Source organism: Podarcis tiliguerta (assembly GCF_965153285.1).
Source record: "Podarcis tiliguerta genome assembly, chromosome: 11".
Taxonomy (NCBI): domain Eukaryota; kingdom Metazoa; phylum Chordata; class Lepidosauria; order Squamata; family Lacertidae; genus Podarcis; species Podarcis tiliguerta.
In genome coordinates this window covers 46827707-46844115 of record NC_139544.1, presented here as the reverse complement: position 1 = coordinate 46844115, position 16409 = coordinate 46827707, and the positions used below count along the sequence as shown (strand labels likewise).

Genomic DNA, 16409 nt, shown 5'->3' with positions numbered 1-16409 from the left:
TGCAAATAAGTGTCCATTCCACATTAATTGCTGGAAGATAAGGTCATGCAGAAGAAGGCTTTGGTTTTATAGCATACTTTGGAGAAATGGATTGATTTTGTTGGCAAAATTATTGAAGGGACCTTTTCCCATGGCTATTGTAAGGTTCTAGCACAGTGAATGCTTGTTTGACGGACTATTGCTAATACTATAAATGTCATCTAAAAAATGTACTCATTTTGCTGTTCCTAGAACCTGTGGAACAATCACCTTCCGTTCAAATGATTGAAGAAGAGAAGATGAGTGATGTTGAGGATGACCTATCCAAAGTATGCACTTATTTATTTTTTTAAATTAAAAAAATTCTTTCTATATAGATAACAAGGTTGAGCCTGACAAATCCATGACTTTAGATTTTTGCTGGCTCACTTCTGTGTTACATTTGTGCTGCTGGAATTTGTTGAATGATCAGGTATTGTTTATTTACAGTATTCATTTGAATCTGGAGTGGGGCTTTTTGGGAGTAGTATGTTTGTTTTATGCTGTGTTTTATTACAGCATTAACTACTTCAATCTTGTTGGAGAAATGAGGAGCAAAGAAATTGCCTGTGGTGTAAACACAATTTGTTTTGGCTCATTCATTTGTCTCCCTGCAGGTTTTTGAGGTACTACAAATCCCTGCAAATTCTGTTTACTCAGTTGTAGGATTGAGTGTGAACACCTCAGGAGGCAATACCTCTGCAAAAAGCACTCTCAAATAAAACTAGTTTTTTTAGTCTCAACAAGTGTTTCATTCATAAAACAAAAACCACCCAACAATTTACCACTACCCTTCTTGGTTTTGCTGACTATGCTGGGGACTGTAGCTCAGCAATAGTGCACATAAATTTGTTTTCAGAAGCCTTTCCTAAAGTGCCCTGCATTTTGAAAGGGGCTTTACCTGTCCCACACATATATGACATCAGGTGCAGGATAGGAGGGTGTGGCCTGGAAGAAATGGCCTCATAGGCCAAATGGGGATGCCCACAGGTTCGCTACCTCTGTGCCAAGTTCTCGGGTTGCATCCCTGGTAGAGCAAATTAACCCAGAATCTTTCCGAGAGTTTTCTGAATATCTGAACTCACCAGTATCTCATCCTTTAATTGTCCATTTCTCCAGGTCAGGGCTGTGCAACTTTTTTGGCTCATGGGCAAGATCTTTATCTGGTCCTACCCCCTTGGGCTAGCATGACTACCCACCTGTCAATCACATGGTGTCATTCTGCGACATGTGCTTGGCAGATGGGTTGTCCCACCCACTTACATTTCAAAACCCTCATGCACTGTTTTCCTGCTCGAATATGAAAAACAATTATATTTTGCTATTGCAAGCCATTTCAGCCTAAGTAGCACTTTTGATCCCAGCCTTAATCATATGTTTCCATTGACAGTTTCATTGACGCTAATGGGAGCTTCTCCCCAGGTAAATAGTGGAGATATAAATGGGAGAGATATGGATTTGAACTGCAGTGAGGGGCAAAAGGTTGAAGCCTGTCTACCCTCCTCCTCAGCCAGGGTTCCAGTGTGGGCCATTTGTAAAAGAAAAGTCCTTCACTCATGGGCAAAACATGTGATTGACCTCACATGTAGCTTCACCCTTGGTTTTCATATAATTTTTGTTTTCAGGTGAGCTGGAGATGGTCATTGAATGGGTGCCAGAAGTTGAGCCAGGGGTAGGAACCAAACCAGGGGTGCTGAGCTAATGGTTTGGGACCAGGAAACAAGCGGAGAGCAATGAAAGACCTATCATTTCCTAGACAAAGTTCCAGCCTTAACATGAAGTCTTTATAGCCTTTCTTGTAGAGGATAGTCAGTGGCTGGCCTGGGAGAACATGGAGTTATACCAGGGGTAGGCAACCTCAGGCCCAGGGGCCAGATGCAGCCCAATCGCCTTCTCAATCTGGCCCACGGACAGTCCAGGAATCAGCGTGTTTTTACATGAGTGGAATGTGTCATTTTATTTAAAATGCATCTTTGGGTTATTTGTGGGGCCTGCCTGATGTTTTTACATGAGTGGAATGTGTGCTTTTATTTAAAATGCATCTCTGGGTTATTTGTGGGCCATAGGAATTCGTTCATTCCCCCCCTCCCCCAAAATATAGTCTGGCCCCCCACAAGGTCTGAGGGACAGTGGACCAGCCCATGGCTGAAAAAGGTTGCTGACCCCTGATTAATACAGTCAGTGGGGACATTTTTTCCGACTGGGAATAGAAAGAGCAGGGCAGGAACAATTTTGACTAGGAATCAAAACCCTAGTCAAAGTGTCTAAGCTCCTACCCATCCCATTTTCCTGCTTTGGTCCCCCCCCCCCCCACCTCACAAGCTATTTTCAAAAGTAAAACCAGTCATGCAAGTGCAAACCATAGGAACAGATATAGTTTGGCCTTAAGTTGTTTAGAAATAACCTCAGTGACATCAGGCTGGTCTGTCTTGGCCAAATGTCTTGCTCTCTATTGAAGTTAGAGAACTTCAGTTACAAATAGGTGTGTTTCTATTCCTCTAATCAAATTAATGTACAAGGTTTCCTCTCCTTGTTTAAATTTCTCCCATAAAATTCCACAGCTTTCGATTCGCGCTCAGCTTGGTGCAGCAGCAGAGAGCTTATTAAAGAAAGGAAAAAGCATTCCAGATGAATTGCTAGTTGGCATCATGGTGGAGGCTATTAGGTATGGAATAGATGACTCTGCATGACTCTATTTGAATGTGGTTAAATGTGTCTGTTGTTAGGGTCAGGCTTTGCCATCATTACGATGAAGAGTAAATTGCTCTGGTAATAACTACTCATTAAAATAATTGAGCCTATTTCTAGAGGCAGATGCTATTCATCACCCCAGGAAGAGCAACCTTATTTGCCATGCACATATAGATCAGAAAGCATTACAGTTAATGCTCACTGAAAAGCTTTCATCTTTCCTTGTACCCCTTAAAAGAAAAGGTAGGAGCGTGTATCCATACAAAATTCTACATGATTTTAAGCAGACCTGAAATACTTGGGGTAAATACTAGAGAAGGGTCCATTGTATTATAATCCATGCAGTTTATATTTTTTTCTTGATTTTCTCTGGGGGGGGGGGTTTCTTGTCTATTTAGATGGGGGGGTCTGTGAAGAGGCGTCAGGGCATTGCAGACACCACAGCCAGTTATTTTTGGAGAAGCTAGATTTATTAGATTTTTATTCCTATGTTATTTTCATTTTCTGATAGGCTCGACTACAGCTTTTGCCTATCTTGTGGAGTCTTTTTAGCACAGAGATGCACAATTTGTGACCCACAAAGACAAATGCAATCCTTCAGCCCAATATTGCAGCCTTCTATGTGCCTGACAACACCCCTAGATGCTTGCCATCCCTAGTAAGCAAACAGAGCAGAAGGTTTGCTGAATACCTAAAGGGATCCGTTCAGCTTTGCAGATCACAAGTTGTACAGGTACAAGACCTTTAAATACCCCTTTCAGTTTCTTGTACCTGTACAATGAAGCCAATGTGCTTGATATATATTCAGTGGTTAACTATTAGTGCTCTTGGAGGAGCTATGTCATGGAATCATAGAGTTTAAAAGAACCATGCTAGCTGGAGTATGTAATGGGTTAAAAAGGCATTCTAAAAAGCAATCATTGGAGGTTGCTAGTGGGTGTTGGTGGTAAAAGGCTGCTTAACCACCACCCCTGCCTCCAGCTGCTAGTCTACCTACAAGATGTGCAATGTCCATATGGGGATGGTCTATTTGCAACCCTACTAACACCCCTTTTCAGGGAACAGGGTGTAGCGTATCCTTACTTCATTTGGATTTAATGGTCATATTTCTAAGGAATACGATATATAACATGTTATAGCCAATGGACTGCCTCCTACAGTAAAAATAGCCTTTGGCGCCTTCTCAAGTTCAATTCCCTCACTTGGCATAAGACACAAGAATATGTTTTCATCATCTTGTGAATGTAACTGAAGTGTATAGTTGATTGTACTCTTCAGTTATCTTGGCCTGGTGAAGAATCACCTGCTGACCATTCTGCGCATGGGGAGCACAAGCCATGGGCAGACATCCTCATTTGGGCTAGTTGGGCCAATAATCAGACCTGATGGAAGGCAGTTTTCTATGCACGAGATTGCGGAATCAATGTAATCTCCTCTGCCTTTGTATGTGTACCAGCCATTCAAAAGACTTTGCTAGATTAGAATTCTTCTAATCTATTAGACTCCTAGAAAGAGAAATTTGGACTAGCACTACAAATGTGGCAATGCTGAGTCAACAAAGAAGTTAATTTGGGTGTGTGGCATCTGTGTTCATGGAATGAAAATCAGTTCAGGAGACCACACAGCAGAAAACAGTAGTCTTTCCATGTAGTTTGTTTTTAGCCTTGGCTCAGCTGAAATGTTCTTTCTCCTCCCCCCACCTTTTCTTTTCAGACATCTTTATTTCAGTCTATATTCTTCTAGAACTTTTTTGAAATATTTAAATCTGCCTCTTTTAGGATCTAATAGAGTTTGAAAGAACCATGCTAGCCGGAGTATGTAATGGCAGAGGAAAATTATTTGAGTGCTGGGACAATGGTTAAAATCTTCCAAATGTGCTTAAGGTTGGTTCTGCTTTTCCTTTAGCCGACTGCCACCAGAAAGTGGCTGGATCTTGGATGGATTTCCGATGACACTGAACCAGGCCAAACTGCTTGAAAAGGCACTGACAAGGCGAGATCCTGACCAGACGGAAGCAATGGCTAAAAACTTTAAACCTGTGTTGGTTCCAGACCCATCAGCTCTAAAAGAGCCACCTGTGCACCCACCTGCTCTTGACTTTGCTATGTTGCTTGAAGTTTCAGACGACACTGTGCTGAACCGGGTGGCATTTGTCAAGCGTAAGTTTAAAGTTCAATGCATGCTATTAAGGCACAAACCCGTACTGACAGATTCACATAACTGTGTTAATTGCTACTATTGCACAATGGCCTATTGCCTGTGGATTTGTGGTTATGGCTTTGTCTGTAGATTTGTGGCTGAAGACAGGAGATGGCACATCCATGGCATTAGATATTCATATGGATCAACCAAGACCCTAACCAATTTTCAAGTCATCTGTGGGCACTGGCAGAGGAAGGGGGTGCGGTAAGTGCAGCCCGCATCAGGTGTCACCCGGGGGGGTGACATCACTGTGTCACCCCCCTGGAATGCTTGCCTCAGGCAGCACCCCCCTGGGACGTTAGCCCCGCTACATGTGCGCCTCTCTAGGTGCTGCAGCAGCTAGCTCCTCCTCTATCTGTGGGGTGTGCACGGGAAGTTTGTGACACACTGGAACAGACAGCAAATGCCCTCCAAAAATCTTACCTCCCAGTGGGACCTGGAACAAATGTTGCAGTATATCGTCACATCTCAAAAAGAGTGTCCTGTTCATTGTGCCAGCCAGCCAGCCAGCCATGCATTCTTCCAATACATTCAATTTTACCCCACCTAGGCTCTCCCCCGCATTACACAGCTGGAACATAATCCAGGAGACAGCAAGGTTTACCTTGCCTGGGCCGGATCGGTTCTGCGGAGATCCTTCGCGCCCACGATTTTCAGCGTCTGCGCAGATGCGATTTCCGGCGCCGTGGAAGCAAGTCCATGCACCAGTTTAGCACAGTGTGCCGGGACTTGCTGAGCAGGCAGCTAAGTTCTGGGGCAGCTTGTGGGCCGGTTAAATGGCCTCTGTGGGCTGACCCCTAACATAATCCATTCTAAGAGTCATATCTGTTGCACCCACTTTTATCTCTGGCCTCACCCACCACTGCTTGTTGGATGTTGCTTACAAGGGAATGTTGCCCTTGAGGTGAATAAGGTTCCTCATTCCTGCCTTGGGCTTTCTTTCTTTCTTTCTTTCTTTCTTTCTTTCTTTCTCTCTCTCTCTCTCTCTCTCTCTGCTCTTTTGTAAACACTGGTGTGTGCCCCCCCCCCCCGCGCAGCATGCCAATACCTTGCTCATCAACGTTCCTCAGTGGGCTAGTTTTGTCTGAAAAAGTTCCCCCACTCTTGCCTTAAACCATGTACTATCAAAGCATTCTCCCTGGAAATTTCCTTCCCAAAATTGTTATTTTTGTTATATTTTGCTGAACAGCCGACTCCCATCAGGGCAGGCTAGGAGAAGGTGATCAAGTTTCAGAAGTTCAGTTCCATGACGCAGAAAAAGATGATACTGTGAGGAGCCAGATGCAGCACAGGTGAGTCAGTTCCAGTCAATATGAGAGTCCTATCAGATTTAGACTAAAGGTCCATTTAGTGTAACATCCTGTTCTCACAGCTGCCAACTAGAGACCTGTGGGAAGCCTGCAAGCAGGACCTAAGTGCTGTAGGATCTCCTCAGTTATGAGTCTCCTCAACTGGTATACTGAGGCATATTTCCTTAGACTCTAGTGGTGGAGCATAGCCCTATCCTCCACAAATTTATACAGTCTTTTAAAGCCACCTAAGATAATGGCCATCACCATGGGAGTGGATCCTATAGTTCAGAGGTAGTCAACATGGTGCCCTCCATATGTTGTTGGACCACAGATCCCATCAATGCTAGTCAGCTCTTGTCGTTATGGCCAGTAGCCACAAATTATGGGAATTCTAGTCTGAAAACTTCTATAAGGCACCACAGTGACTATCCCTGCCATTATTTAACTGTGCTGTGTTGAAGTAGTACTTACGTTTGCCTGTCCCAAATTGTCCAATATTCAGCTTCATTGCATGGTCCTAGGTTCTACTTTCTCCACGGCATACGTAATCCACCCTCGCCACCTGGCCCTTCTCCCAAACTTGCCCAGCTGCTTTAATTGTGTGTTTTTTTGGCTTGACACTTTGCCTCCTCTCTTGCCCATGGAACAAAATGAGTAAACAGCCCCTGTGTGGCATAGTGAGCAAACTAGGACTAGAGAGAACCAGCTTGAAGTCCACACTCAGCCATGAAACTCCCAGACTTTAGGCAGAGAAATTGTACATGGCCCGACTTCCTGGATGAACATCAGAATCCACAGAACTAGTAGATAAATGCCAAATGAGGAATCTGATAATATGCCATTCCACCAGTGTTTTAGGGACATTCTGCTGGAACTATCAATAGGCATTAAGTCATTTTTATTTTTTTATTTATTTTGGGATTTTGAAAGCTTCTCTAATACCTGATTTGTGTGTGATTCTGATTTCACAGAATTATAGGTTTCCTGGACACATGGCCCAAGCTAGAAAACTGGTATTCTGAGCAGCAAAATATATTGATAAAGGTCAATGCAGAGACAGAGGAGAATCTTATGTGTCAAAGGGTAAAAGAAATTATAACGCAAGAAATTGTTAAAATCCAAAATAAAAGTAAGTAATGCTATTCCCGTGCTTATATGAATGTTTACAAATACAAATATGTACATATTTAAAGGGCTTTCAATAATCTGACTGAATTTTTTCATGTAATGGGATAAAGAAATAGTCCACAGTGTGGCAATGAATACCCTTCCCTCATATCTTTACTTCCCCAGACCTTTGGGCTGTAACTAGCTGGGGGCAAAGAAGAAATTCAAATCAGTTTTCATTTAAAGGCAAGCCCACCTAATTTGCTGATTCTGAAACAAGAAGTGACCTGAAACACAGCCATTTTTCTCTGAATTTTGCACCACAGTTTGCCAAGCAATATACACAAAAATGCATATACTAGGATGGAGTGCACATAAAATAGATATATTAGTGAAAAGGAAACAAGGATGAATTATGCTAGGAGAGATTGCTTTGCCAAAATTATTAAGCAAAATTGCGTACAATAGGAGAAATTCACTTACAGAATTTCATGAGGACTTTTTAAAAAATGCAAATTGATGCAGAAATTTGGAGAATTTAACTTAAGATTAGAAGAATCTTAAGTTAAGAAGAACTGAAATTGAAAGATTCATCCATCACTATAAATAGTTCATAATTTGATTTAAGCAAGGTGTACCAAGATGATTGATTGATTGATTGATTAAAAAGTGTTAAATACACAATACCCATGCAGCAGGGAAAATCAGCTGGCTAGTCACACACCATTTCCCCCACCAAGGCATGAATAAACAAGGGTGCTTTTAAATGTTGGTGGAAGGATGTCAGTGCTGCAGACAAGCACAACTCCATCAAGAGGGAGTTCCATGAAGCCACCACAAAGAAGGCCGTGTCTTCTGTTACCACTGCAAATGGAGCAATTCTCCCCATCCCCCGTATCTTAAAACTCAAGCCATCGGGTATTAGGGGAGGGGCTCTTGCAGGTAACTGTACCTCAAGCCACTCAGGGCTTTTAGTATTAACCCCCAAAACTTGAATTGCCAGAGATCCCACAATGCATTCGGATTCAGTGTGATGCGATCCCACTCTGTTGCCCTGCTTAATGAATGGGCGGCTGCATTCTAGACCATCTTCAAGGGCAGCCCTGTGGTGGAGTGCATTGCAGTAATCCAGCAGTGAGCAAATCCTTGGAGTTTATGCATTGTATCCATTGTCTGCGACATCCTGGGGAGTAACTTTCTCAAGTTGCTTACCAGCAATGTGGCAGAGAGATAATGATGTACGGGTTTGTTGTTGATTTGTATGTGTTTTGCTGCTGAAGGAAAAGAAGAGGAAAAGAGAGAAGCTGAAAGACTGCAAGCACTAGAAGCTGCCAAGCCTTTGCCACAAGAAGAGGTTCCGGCAGTCTCGGTAGAAAAGGTGGAGGAACCTGCCCCTGCTCCCTCTCCAGAAGTGCTGGAGCCGCCACCTGCGGCACCTAAAGGTTGGTGGTGAATCATATAAATACACTGTATATCAATCATGAATTCAGGAACCATAAAATGAGCTGAGAACTCTTTTTTTTTTAAAAAAAGTGACAAACTGCAACTTCTTTCTTTATTTGCACACATGCAAAAGAAATTCTGCTGGTCTTTTCTGCAAATTCCTCCGCTATTTAGCCTACAGAATAACTTCCTTTCAGTTTGAATTTCACTCCAGGGGCAACATAGGGGTGTGGAAACCCGTTCTGAGGTATTTCTCCCCTCGTTTTGAAACTATTTGCCTCTGAAATTCTGCCTGCTGCTGAATTTGAAGCTCATCTGGGAGCTCCTTCCTAAGCAAAAGACTGTGAAGGATTTCATGGCTGATGGAAGTTTAGTGACTTCTACATGAACTGATGTAATATTTTACCTGTACCTTATAGATCATGTGACTGGTCTATTAATATATTCTTGTAAGTGCAACAAACAGACTCTAAATGTCACAGATATAACAAGCCCAGGTACAAAATCCTAAGTCATACTTGGAGTAGAAATCAATGAATTTTCGGGAAAACCAAAAGAGATTCTGTAAGTCTAGTGACGTTTATTCTGCAAGTGTTTTACATCGATTTCAGCAGGTTTACTCTCAGCATAAGTTAGTTGGGTATCTCTTTCTATAATTAAGGTGAGGAAAAACAAGCAGTTCACATGTAAGTAGCCATTGGACCAAATCCATTTAAATGACTTTCCCTGCTGTACCCAAGTGTATGATATGCTTGAGTATGGACAATGTTTTTTGTCGCCTGTTATGGCTGACACTTTCCTGGTCTCTTACTGTGACTAAGAGGTTTGGAGTGAGCTGCCAAGACATTTTCTCCTCCCCCCTCAACCCCTGCCTTCTCTTGTGCCTCTTCGCACTGGCCTTCCCTACCCCCGCCCCCGGGTGTGATTTTGTGGGAAATGCCTTCTCCATTATTGAGGGCGAAGGTTCTGCTGAGAACCTTTGGCTCAGCTCTAGGGCTACATCTGCACCAGCCCTGACAAGATTACCTCTTAATCGGGGTTTGCAAATTAGCATCATGCTCTGCTTTCAGACCCCGGTTATTGTTAACCCTTGTGAAAGTTGGGGCAGATGTAACCTATAGTTAAGGCATTGTGGGAAGTTTTGGAGCAGATGATTGTGAAAGAGGCAAAGGTGCCCTTAATCTCACAGCCTGCTCCTGATCTCATAACCAGGTTTAGAGATCTGGAGCGCTAAATGTGAGCCAGAGCTGTGTGTTGAAACAGCTTCATATGCATACACTTTCTCAAACACATCACATTTCTGAAGTGTTGGTGGGGGAGGAGGGAAAATGGTCTTATAGAAGACTTGCAAAGGCCTTCTGAGCATGCACAGACATTCCATTCTCAAAAGAAACTTTGGGGAGTGGAGTTTCAAAATAAAGACCTGCAATTTCCCAAGTTACCAATGCATGCTCTGAACATGCTCAGAAGTCTTCACTTCAGAGTGAGGAACTCCTTAGGACTGGAGGAAGTTGGGGACAACCTATGGTCCTATGGAAAAGGCCATAACCCAGTGGTAGAGCATCTCCTTTGTATGCAGGAGATCCCAGATTGAATCCCTGACATCTGTAGCTAGGGTTGGGCATGTCCCCTGCCAGAACCCCTGGAGTCAGTGTAGACAATAAGGAGCTGGATGGACTAGTTAGGAAGCTTCTTTTATTCCTGTGTTCCTCCACATGCTGGTGGACTACAACCCCCACCATCCCTGGTCAATTACCATGTTGGCAGGGGCTGATGGGAATTGAGAGTTCAATAGCAGCTGGCAAGCCACATGTCTCCCCCCCCCCCCCTGGTTTAGGATTAACAGCCATTGGGTTAACCTGGGGTGGGGACTATAGCTTTCTATTCCTCTTGCTCAATGAGGAATAGGGGGAGGAGAGAGAAAGCCACACTTTTTAAGAGTTCACATGTGCTGAAGTAGCTTAGAAGCAGCCTTCAAGCTTAGCTGCAGTGGCTGCTGTCCCTCCGCCGCCACCACCCTCCTGCAGTTTGTAAAAGTGTGAAAAGCAGACAGTGGGAGGGAAGCAGGCAGGTGAGAGAAGCTGAGCATCACAAGCAAAGGTGAAATTTGAAGTTGGTCTTGGCTCATAATGATTAGCATCATGTTTTCAAAGCCAGAGCATGGGGGTTTCCACTTCCAAACAAACCCCTCTCCACCCCTGCATAGAAGTGTGGTTCTGCACTGACGTGGCTCAGTTAACATGTGCCAGAATGTTTGTCTGATACATATGGAATTTCTCTACAGAGTCCCCTCCAGGAGAGTCGCCTAAGAAGGGTAAAAAAGGAAAGAAAGATAAAGGAGACAAAGGAAAAGAAGGTAAACCAGGTAAAGTACGTATTTATTTAATTTTTACAGCACTGTTTTGCTGACAGCCACAAAAGACGGCTGCTTTCACTTTCACTTTCTCCTCTTCCTCCAAAAGCATCTTGGCAAGTTTTGATTAGGCAGGGGAAACATTTTGGTTGGCAAAGGGAAGAGAAAGACATTCTCAAGCCTGAAGCCTGACCTTTCCTCGATATATACTATAGGGCACCTTGAATGATAAATAATATACTCATAAAATGTCCACCAATCAAAGGCATTCAGGAAAATCAACCAATGTTTGTTACTCACAACTTATTAAAGTATTCCTAGCTAAAATACTTTCCCAAATGTTAACGGTGCGTTTATATTTAAGGCACTCCACGAGGGAAAGAGAAAGGGAAGACCGCTCCAGCTTCAGCTGAAGATGTACCGCCTCCCCCTCCTGTAGAGCTACCTCGAATTAAACCAGGATCAGATGAATGGGTTTACGTCGATGAACCACTTCCTCAAGTATGGCAGTCCAAAATCAGCATTGCGTTATGGTGGTCTTCCTTCCTTCCTTCCCCACCCTCACCTTTGCCTTGATGTTTTGAATGGCTTCCAATGCCATGGTAAACATAAAATGGAAAAGTGTTGTTGTTTTTTGCAAAACTGGTTGGCCAGTTCTTGAGATAGGGAGAGTCGTATGCAGTGGCGTAGCGTGGGGGGTGCAGGGGGGGCCGACCGCACCGGGCGCAACATCTTGGGGGGGGGGCTCGCACTCGCAGCTCTCTGCCCCTACCTGGCTCACTCTCTCTCTCTCACTGCAGTGCTGGCTGTGCGAATCCGATCCAAGCCGCCGGGTCGCCGCCCACTGTGGAGGGGAGGGTGCCAGGCATGCGGTGCGGTGCAGAGAGAGAGCGAGGGACTATCTGGGGGAGGGACAGTGCAGCGGGGGGGGGGCGCAAATTACTTGCCTTGCCCTGGGTGCTGACAACCCACGCTACGCCACTGGTCGTATGCACTGCAGCCTCCCCATAGGTCACTATAGAAGGCAAAAAAAGTCTTAAAGCGAAGTTATTAGGTTGGATTTAATGTCATGCTACAACAGATGTTCTGTCAGCATAAACATTTCAGCTTGTCAGATGGAACGATTCCCCTTTCCTCCCCCTGTGTGCTTTTCTGGAGGTTCTCCTGGCCCCCCCCTGGGCCAATTTGAGGGGTGGGGCAGAGAAAGCCCCATTGCACAAGATGAGGCTTGTTAGATGAATCCCATCCATGGTGGTTAAGGATTTGAGTTAGGAGGAGGAATTTTTAAAGTGCAAAATAAGTAAAAGGATTGTTATCATTATCATCCTGCCCAATTTCCAAGGCGTTTAGACATATATCCTCCACAACACCATTTGAGATAGTTTACTGAAAGACAGAAATTAGCTCAAGGCCACCCGGTGAGCTTGGAGATTTGAAATGAGGGCATTCCCTTTCCATTCATAACACTTTGCCTATAGCATGACACTGGCTCTTGCCAAGAGGGTGTCTGTGTCAAGCATAGGATCAGCAATGACATGACAAGAAGGCATGGAAGTTGAGGTAAGAGAAGAGAAGAGAAGAAAAAGGTAGAATATGGTGCAATAACTTAATATACCCCCTTCCTGACAGCATTTTAGTTAGGCAGCCCATTAGTTGGCAAATAAAACCAATGTCTTTTAAAACTTACAGGAAGTGCCTGAATTTTTAGTTCCTTATTGGGAAACGGTGGAGAAAACCTATAAGAATAACATCAAAGCCACACTTCGATGCCTCAGAGGTGAACAGCATGTCATCATTCATTATCTGTCACATGCTAGGTAAGCCAAGGGGATTTTATGACTCAATGATATGCACTGTTCCTGCCACCATCTTTCATTTATTGAACCTTTGGCTTCTTCTCATTTTGTTGTGCACAGAAATCATTTCAGGGAATTCTTAACACGCCCCGACCACAAGCAGGAGTTTGTGACTCAGTGGCAAGCCGATTATAACTCAGTGGCTGATGACCTGTGGGAAGACGATGAAACGAAAGAAGAGCTGCATCAAAGGGTTACTGTAAGTGGCATCTGAAAGTGTTGGATCACTTGCTGAGCTTTGTCGATCTGGATCTTGCCCTGAAGTAAACAAGAGTGCAGAGAAAATAGACTGTAATTCTCAAGCGCCTAACTCTTGAAGTCTGTAGTGTTTTATCGGATAGAGAATAGGCAAATCTGTCAATTTCGATTTTGCTCAGTTTCTCACTTTTCCAATCTGAATTTCAATCGGACACATTTCTGCATCAGTTTCTTTTTTTGAGGATTGTAAAAACCAGTTTGCAAGCATTTTAGTGTGTATTTCCTCTAATGCATCCATTTTCGTATGCAATTTTGCTGAATACTATAATGCATTGTATAGTATAATTATTATAATGCATTGTATATTATTTTTATTAATATATGCATTTTTATGTATACTTTCCCCACAATACACACATTTTTGGAGGCTTCTTTTTGCCTGGAAAACTGCATGTGAATATCAAAGAATAGCTGCATTTCAGTTCACATATTGCTTTAGATCCCTGGGAAAGGTGTCCTACATTCAGAGGAGCACTGCGGCTTTCCAGTAGGAAGAGGAAATATTTGAGGCTCGTCTCCTGACCTTGGTGTGATATATGCCTGGTATGCCTGTACACTGGGATGGAGAACCTGTTGGGCTCCAGCTCCCATCAGCCCCAGCTAGCATGGAGAATGGTCAGAGATGATGGGAGTTGTAGTCCAATATCTGGAGGGTCACAGGTTTCCCACTCTTGCTGTCCACCTTTTGCCTAAGACCTACAGAGTCTGCATGCATAGATGCAAAAGTTCTTGTGACACAAGAGCAAATGCCATTTACAGTATACTTTTTGAAATTTTACTTGGCTGTGTCATTTCCATCAGTGCGTTTTTGCTGTTTGCAAGACAGGCATGAAATCGTCACATCAGATGATTAGACGTTAGATGCATGAGAACTTACATTGCAATACTGAGGAAGTGTGAGACTTTAACTTGAAATTAAATAGCAAGAGAATCGGGACTAGATATCCAGCCCTACCACATGACATACCCAAAGCTTATCTCCAAAGGCACATAGCTAATGTGGCTGCTGACCACAACACCTGTTTAAGTTACTGGGAAGAGAAATTTATGGTATCCTCTTCTATGGCAGCTTAGTGACTCAGGCAATAGAGTAATGGAAAACTGAGTGGCTTAAAAGGAGTAAAACCTGAAGCTTGGTTTGGTTCAGGGGGATATTTTTGCTTATTGTGGTAGAAGGCACCTGCTTTTTCTTAAGAAAAAAATAATTCTCAGCCCTCATTCATAAACCACTGAGATGAAAGCCATTAAGATAAAAGTCACATCCATCAATATCTGAATGGGAAACTAAGTTATACAAATGTGCAGTGATATGAAAATTTACAGGCTACATGTTTATGAAAGAAGAGAGACAACAGTATAATAATCTTATTCCAAACTGGCATAGCTTTATTATTTACTGAGAAAGTTCCTGTTTTAAGACACGTTTCCAATACTTCGCAACAAACTGCCATAGTCATGTCACTATTTATGGCAAGTGTGGGAAGCCTTTGGCCCTCCAGATGTTGCTAAACTACAACTCCCACCACCCCTGACCATTGGCCATGCTTGCTGGGGCTGATGGGAGTTGTAGTTCAGCAACATCTGGAAGGCCAAAGACTCCTCACGACAACACGTGGAGGAGGAGGAGAAGAAGAAGAGTTTGGATTTGATACCCCGCTTTATCACTACCCAAAGGGCTAACATTCTCCTTTCCCTTCCTCCCCCACAACAAACACTCTGTGAGGTGAGTGGGGTGGAGAGACTTCAAAGAAGTGTGACTAGCTCAGGGTCACCCAGCAGCTGCATGTGGAGGAGCAGAGACGTGAACCCAGTTCACCAGATTATGAGTCTACCGCTCCTAACCACTACACCACACTGGCTCTCACTGGGCTATTGGCTAACCCTGGTGTGGGGCCTCATTTAGAGACTGGTGTGTGAACTGGAACTAAATATCAAACATGCACTTAACTGTCATTTTTATTTCTGTTGTGTTTTGGCAAAGCATTTTTGATGTTTTGGTACTTTTCACTTTTCATCTTTTCAGGACCTAAGAGATCGTCTGTGGGATATCTGTGAAAACAGGAGGGATGAAGCTGAGCAAGAGCGCAATGATATCATGAGCGATGGCTGGCTGCCAGACCGATTGGCACTTCTGATGAACCACATCTTTTCACTTATGCAGGTCTAGCAATATTATGCTGTTGGTGTATTTTTTTTAATAGTCTAAATGGGGGAGGGGCTGGCTTTTCCACTGATGTGTGTTTTGAGCCCTTGACTGAAGCTATAACCTAACTAGGCCATTAGCAAAACATATTTAGCTACTCTGTGGCTACAAGCAGCATCCTCTGCTGTGCAAATTGAAAAGTTAAGGTCTGGTAAGCTGCTCATTGCTTGTATTCTCATTGTGCTGTTGGATCCAGATGTAGCTGCACACATAGGGATGTAAGAAGGCATCTTCTCCCATTCTGCCTGTGTTTGTCACATGCACCATCGTTTCCATTCATCTGCAGTTTGTCTTCCTCCAAAACCTATGTTATTTGTCTCACTGTCCACTGTAGCAAAACATTACTACCTTCTTCCACCCCATTCATTTTAGTGCAAAAGTGGGGCAAATGCAACCAGTTAGGTATTGTTTGGGGACTGAAAGCAACAACAGTGGCAGATACCAATTGCATTCACTGGATTGGTTTCCTTTCTGGACATGGGATGCGAACACCAGCAATTTCCAATCCTGTTTCTGCTTTCATCAGAATTCCCCAGCATTTGTATTCATGCATCAGTGTTTATGCAGCTTGAGACTGGTTTGTTTGTTTGTTTGCTTGTTTAACAAAATTTGTGTTGCACTTAGCTTATTATTCTCCGAGCAGTTTACAAAAAAAAAAAAAAAAAAAAAAGGTTGGGAATGAAATTCAGATCATCATTGTTGTGCAAATCAGCATGCATTCCAGAATTCATTCTATGTAGTGCAAGGCCAAACTGGTTGCTGGTTCGTAGCTTTTGGCTCAGTTCTTTCTCATTTTGCTTCTGCCTTCCTTTGCTCTGCCCTTGTCTTGCTTTTGCTTCACTTTGTCTAGCCTAGCCTTGATCCCAGGACTTGACCCTCTGCCTTGGCAGTAGACGGATCTGACACAGAGCTAAAGAGCACGAGGCCTAAACCTCTGACCTGGTGTGCTTTTCTTCACAATTGGATAGCAACACTCATGTTGATTG

General features: G+C 43.5%; 1 protein-coding gene across 3 annotated transcripts in view; it reads left to right on the top strand.

Moving 5' to 3' along the window:
- The window catches only part of SPEF2 (sperm flagellar 2), an 85875-nt gene that overhangs the window by 32899 nt on the left and 36567 nt on the right, over positions 1-16409 (top strand). For all 3 annotated transcript variants that reach the window (XM_083402601.1, XM_083402600.1, XM_083402599.1), the window contains exons 14-24: positions 232-308; positions 2580-2683; positions 4615-4868; positions 6101-6203; positions 7175-7332; positions 8591-8752; positions 11038-11118; positions 11471-11607; positions 12796-12923; positions 13023-13161; positions 15244-15381. In XM_083402601.1, coding sequence (XP_083258727.1) covers positions 232-308; positions 2580-2683; positions 4615-4868; positions 6101-6203; positions 7175-7332; positions 8591-8752; positions 11038-11118; positions 11471-11607; positions 12796-12923; positions 13023-13161; positions 15244-15381 — 1481 coding nt within the window. The remainder of the gene's footprint in view (positions 1-231; positions 309-2579; positions 2684-4614; positions 4869-6100; positions 6204-7174; positions 7333-8590; positions 8753-11037; positions 11119-11470; positions 11608-12795; positions 12924-13022; positions 13162-15243; positions 15382-16409) is intronic.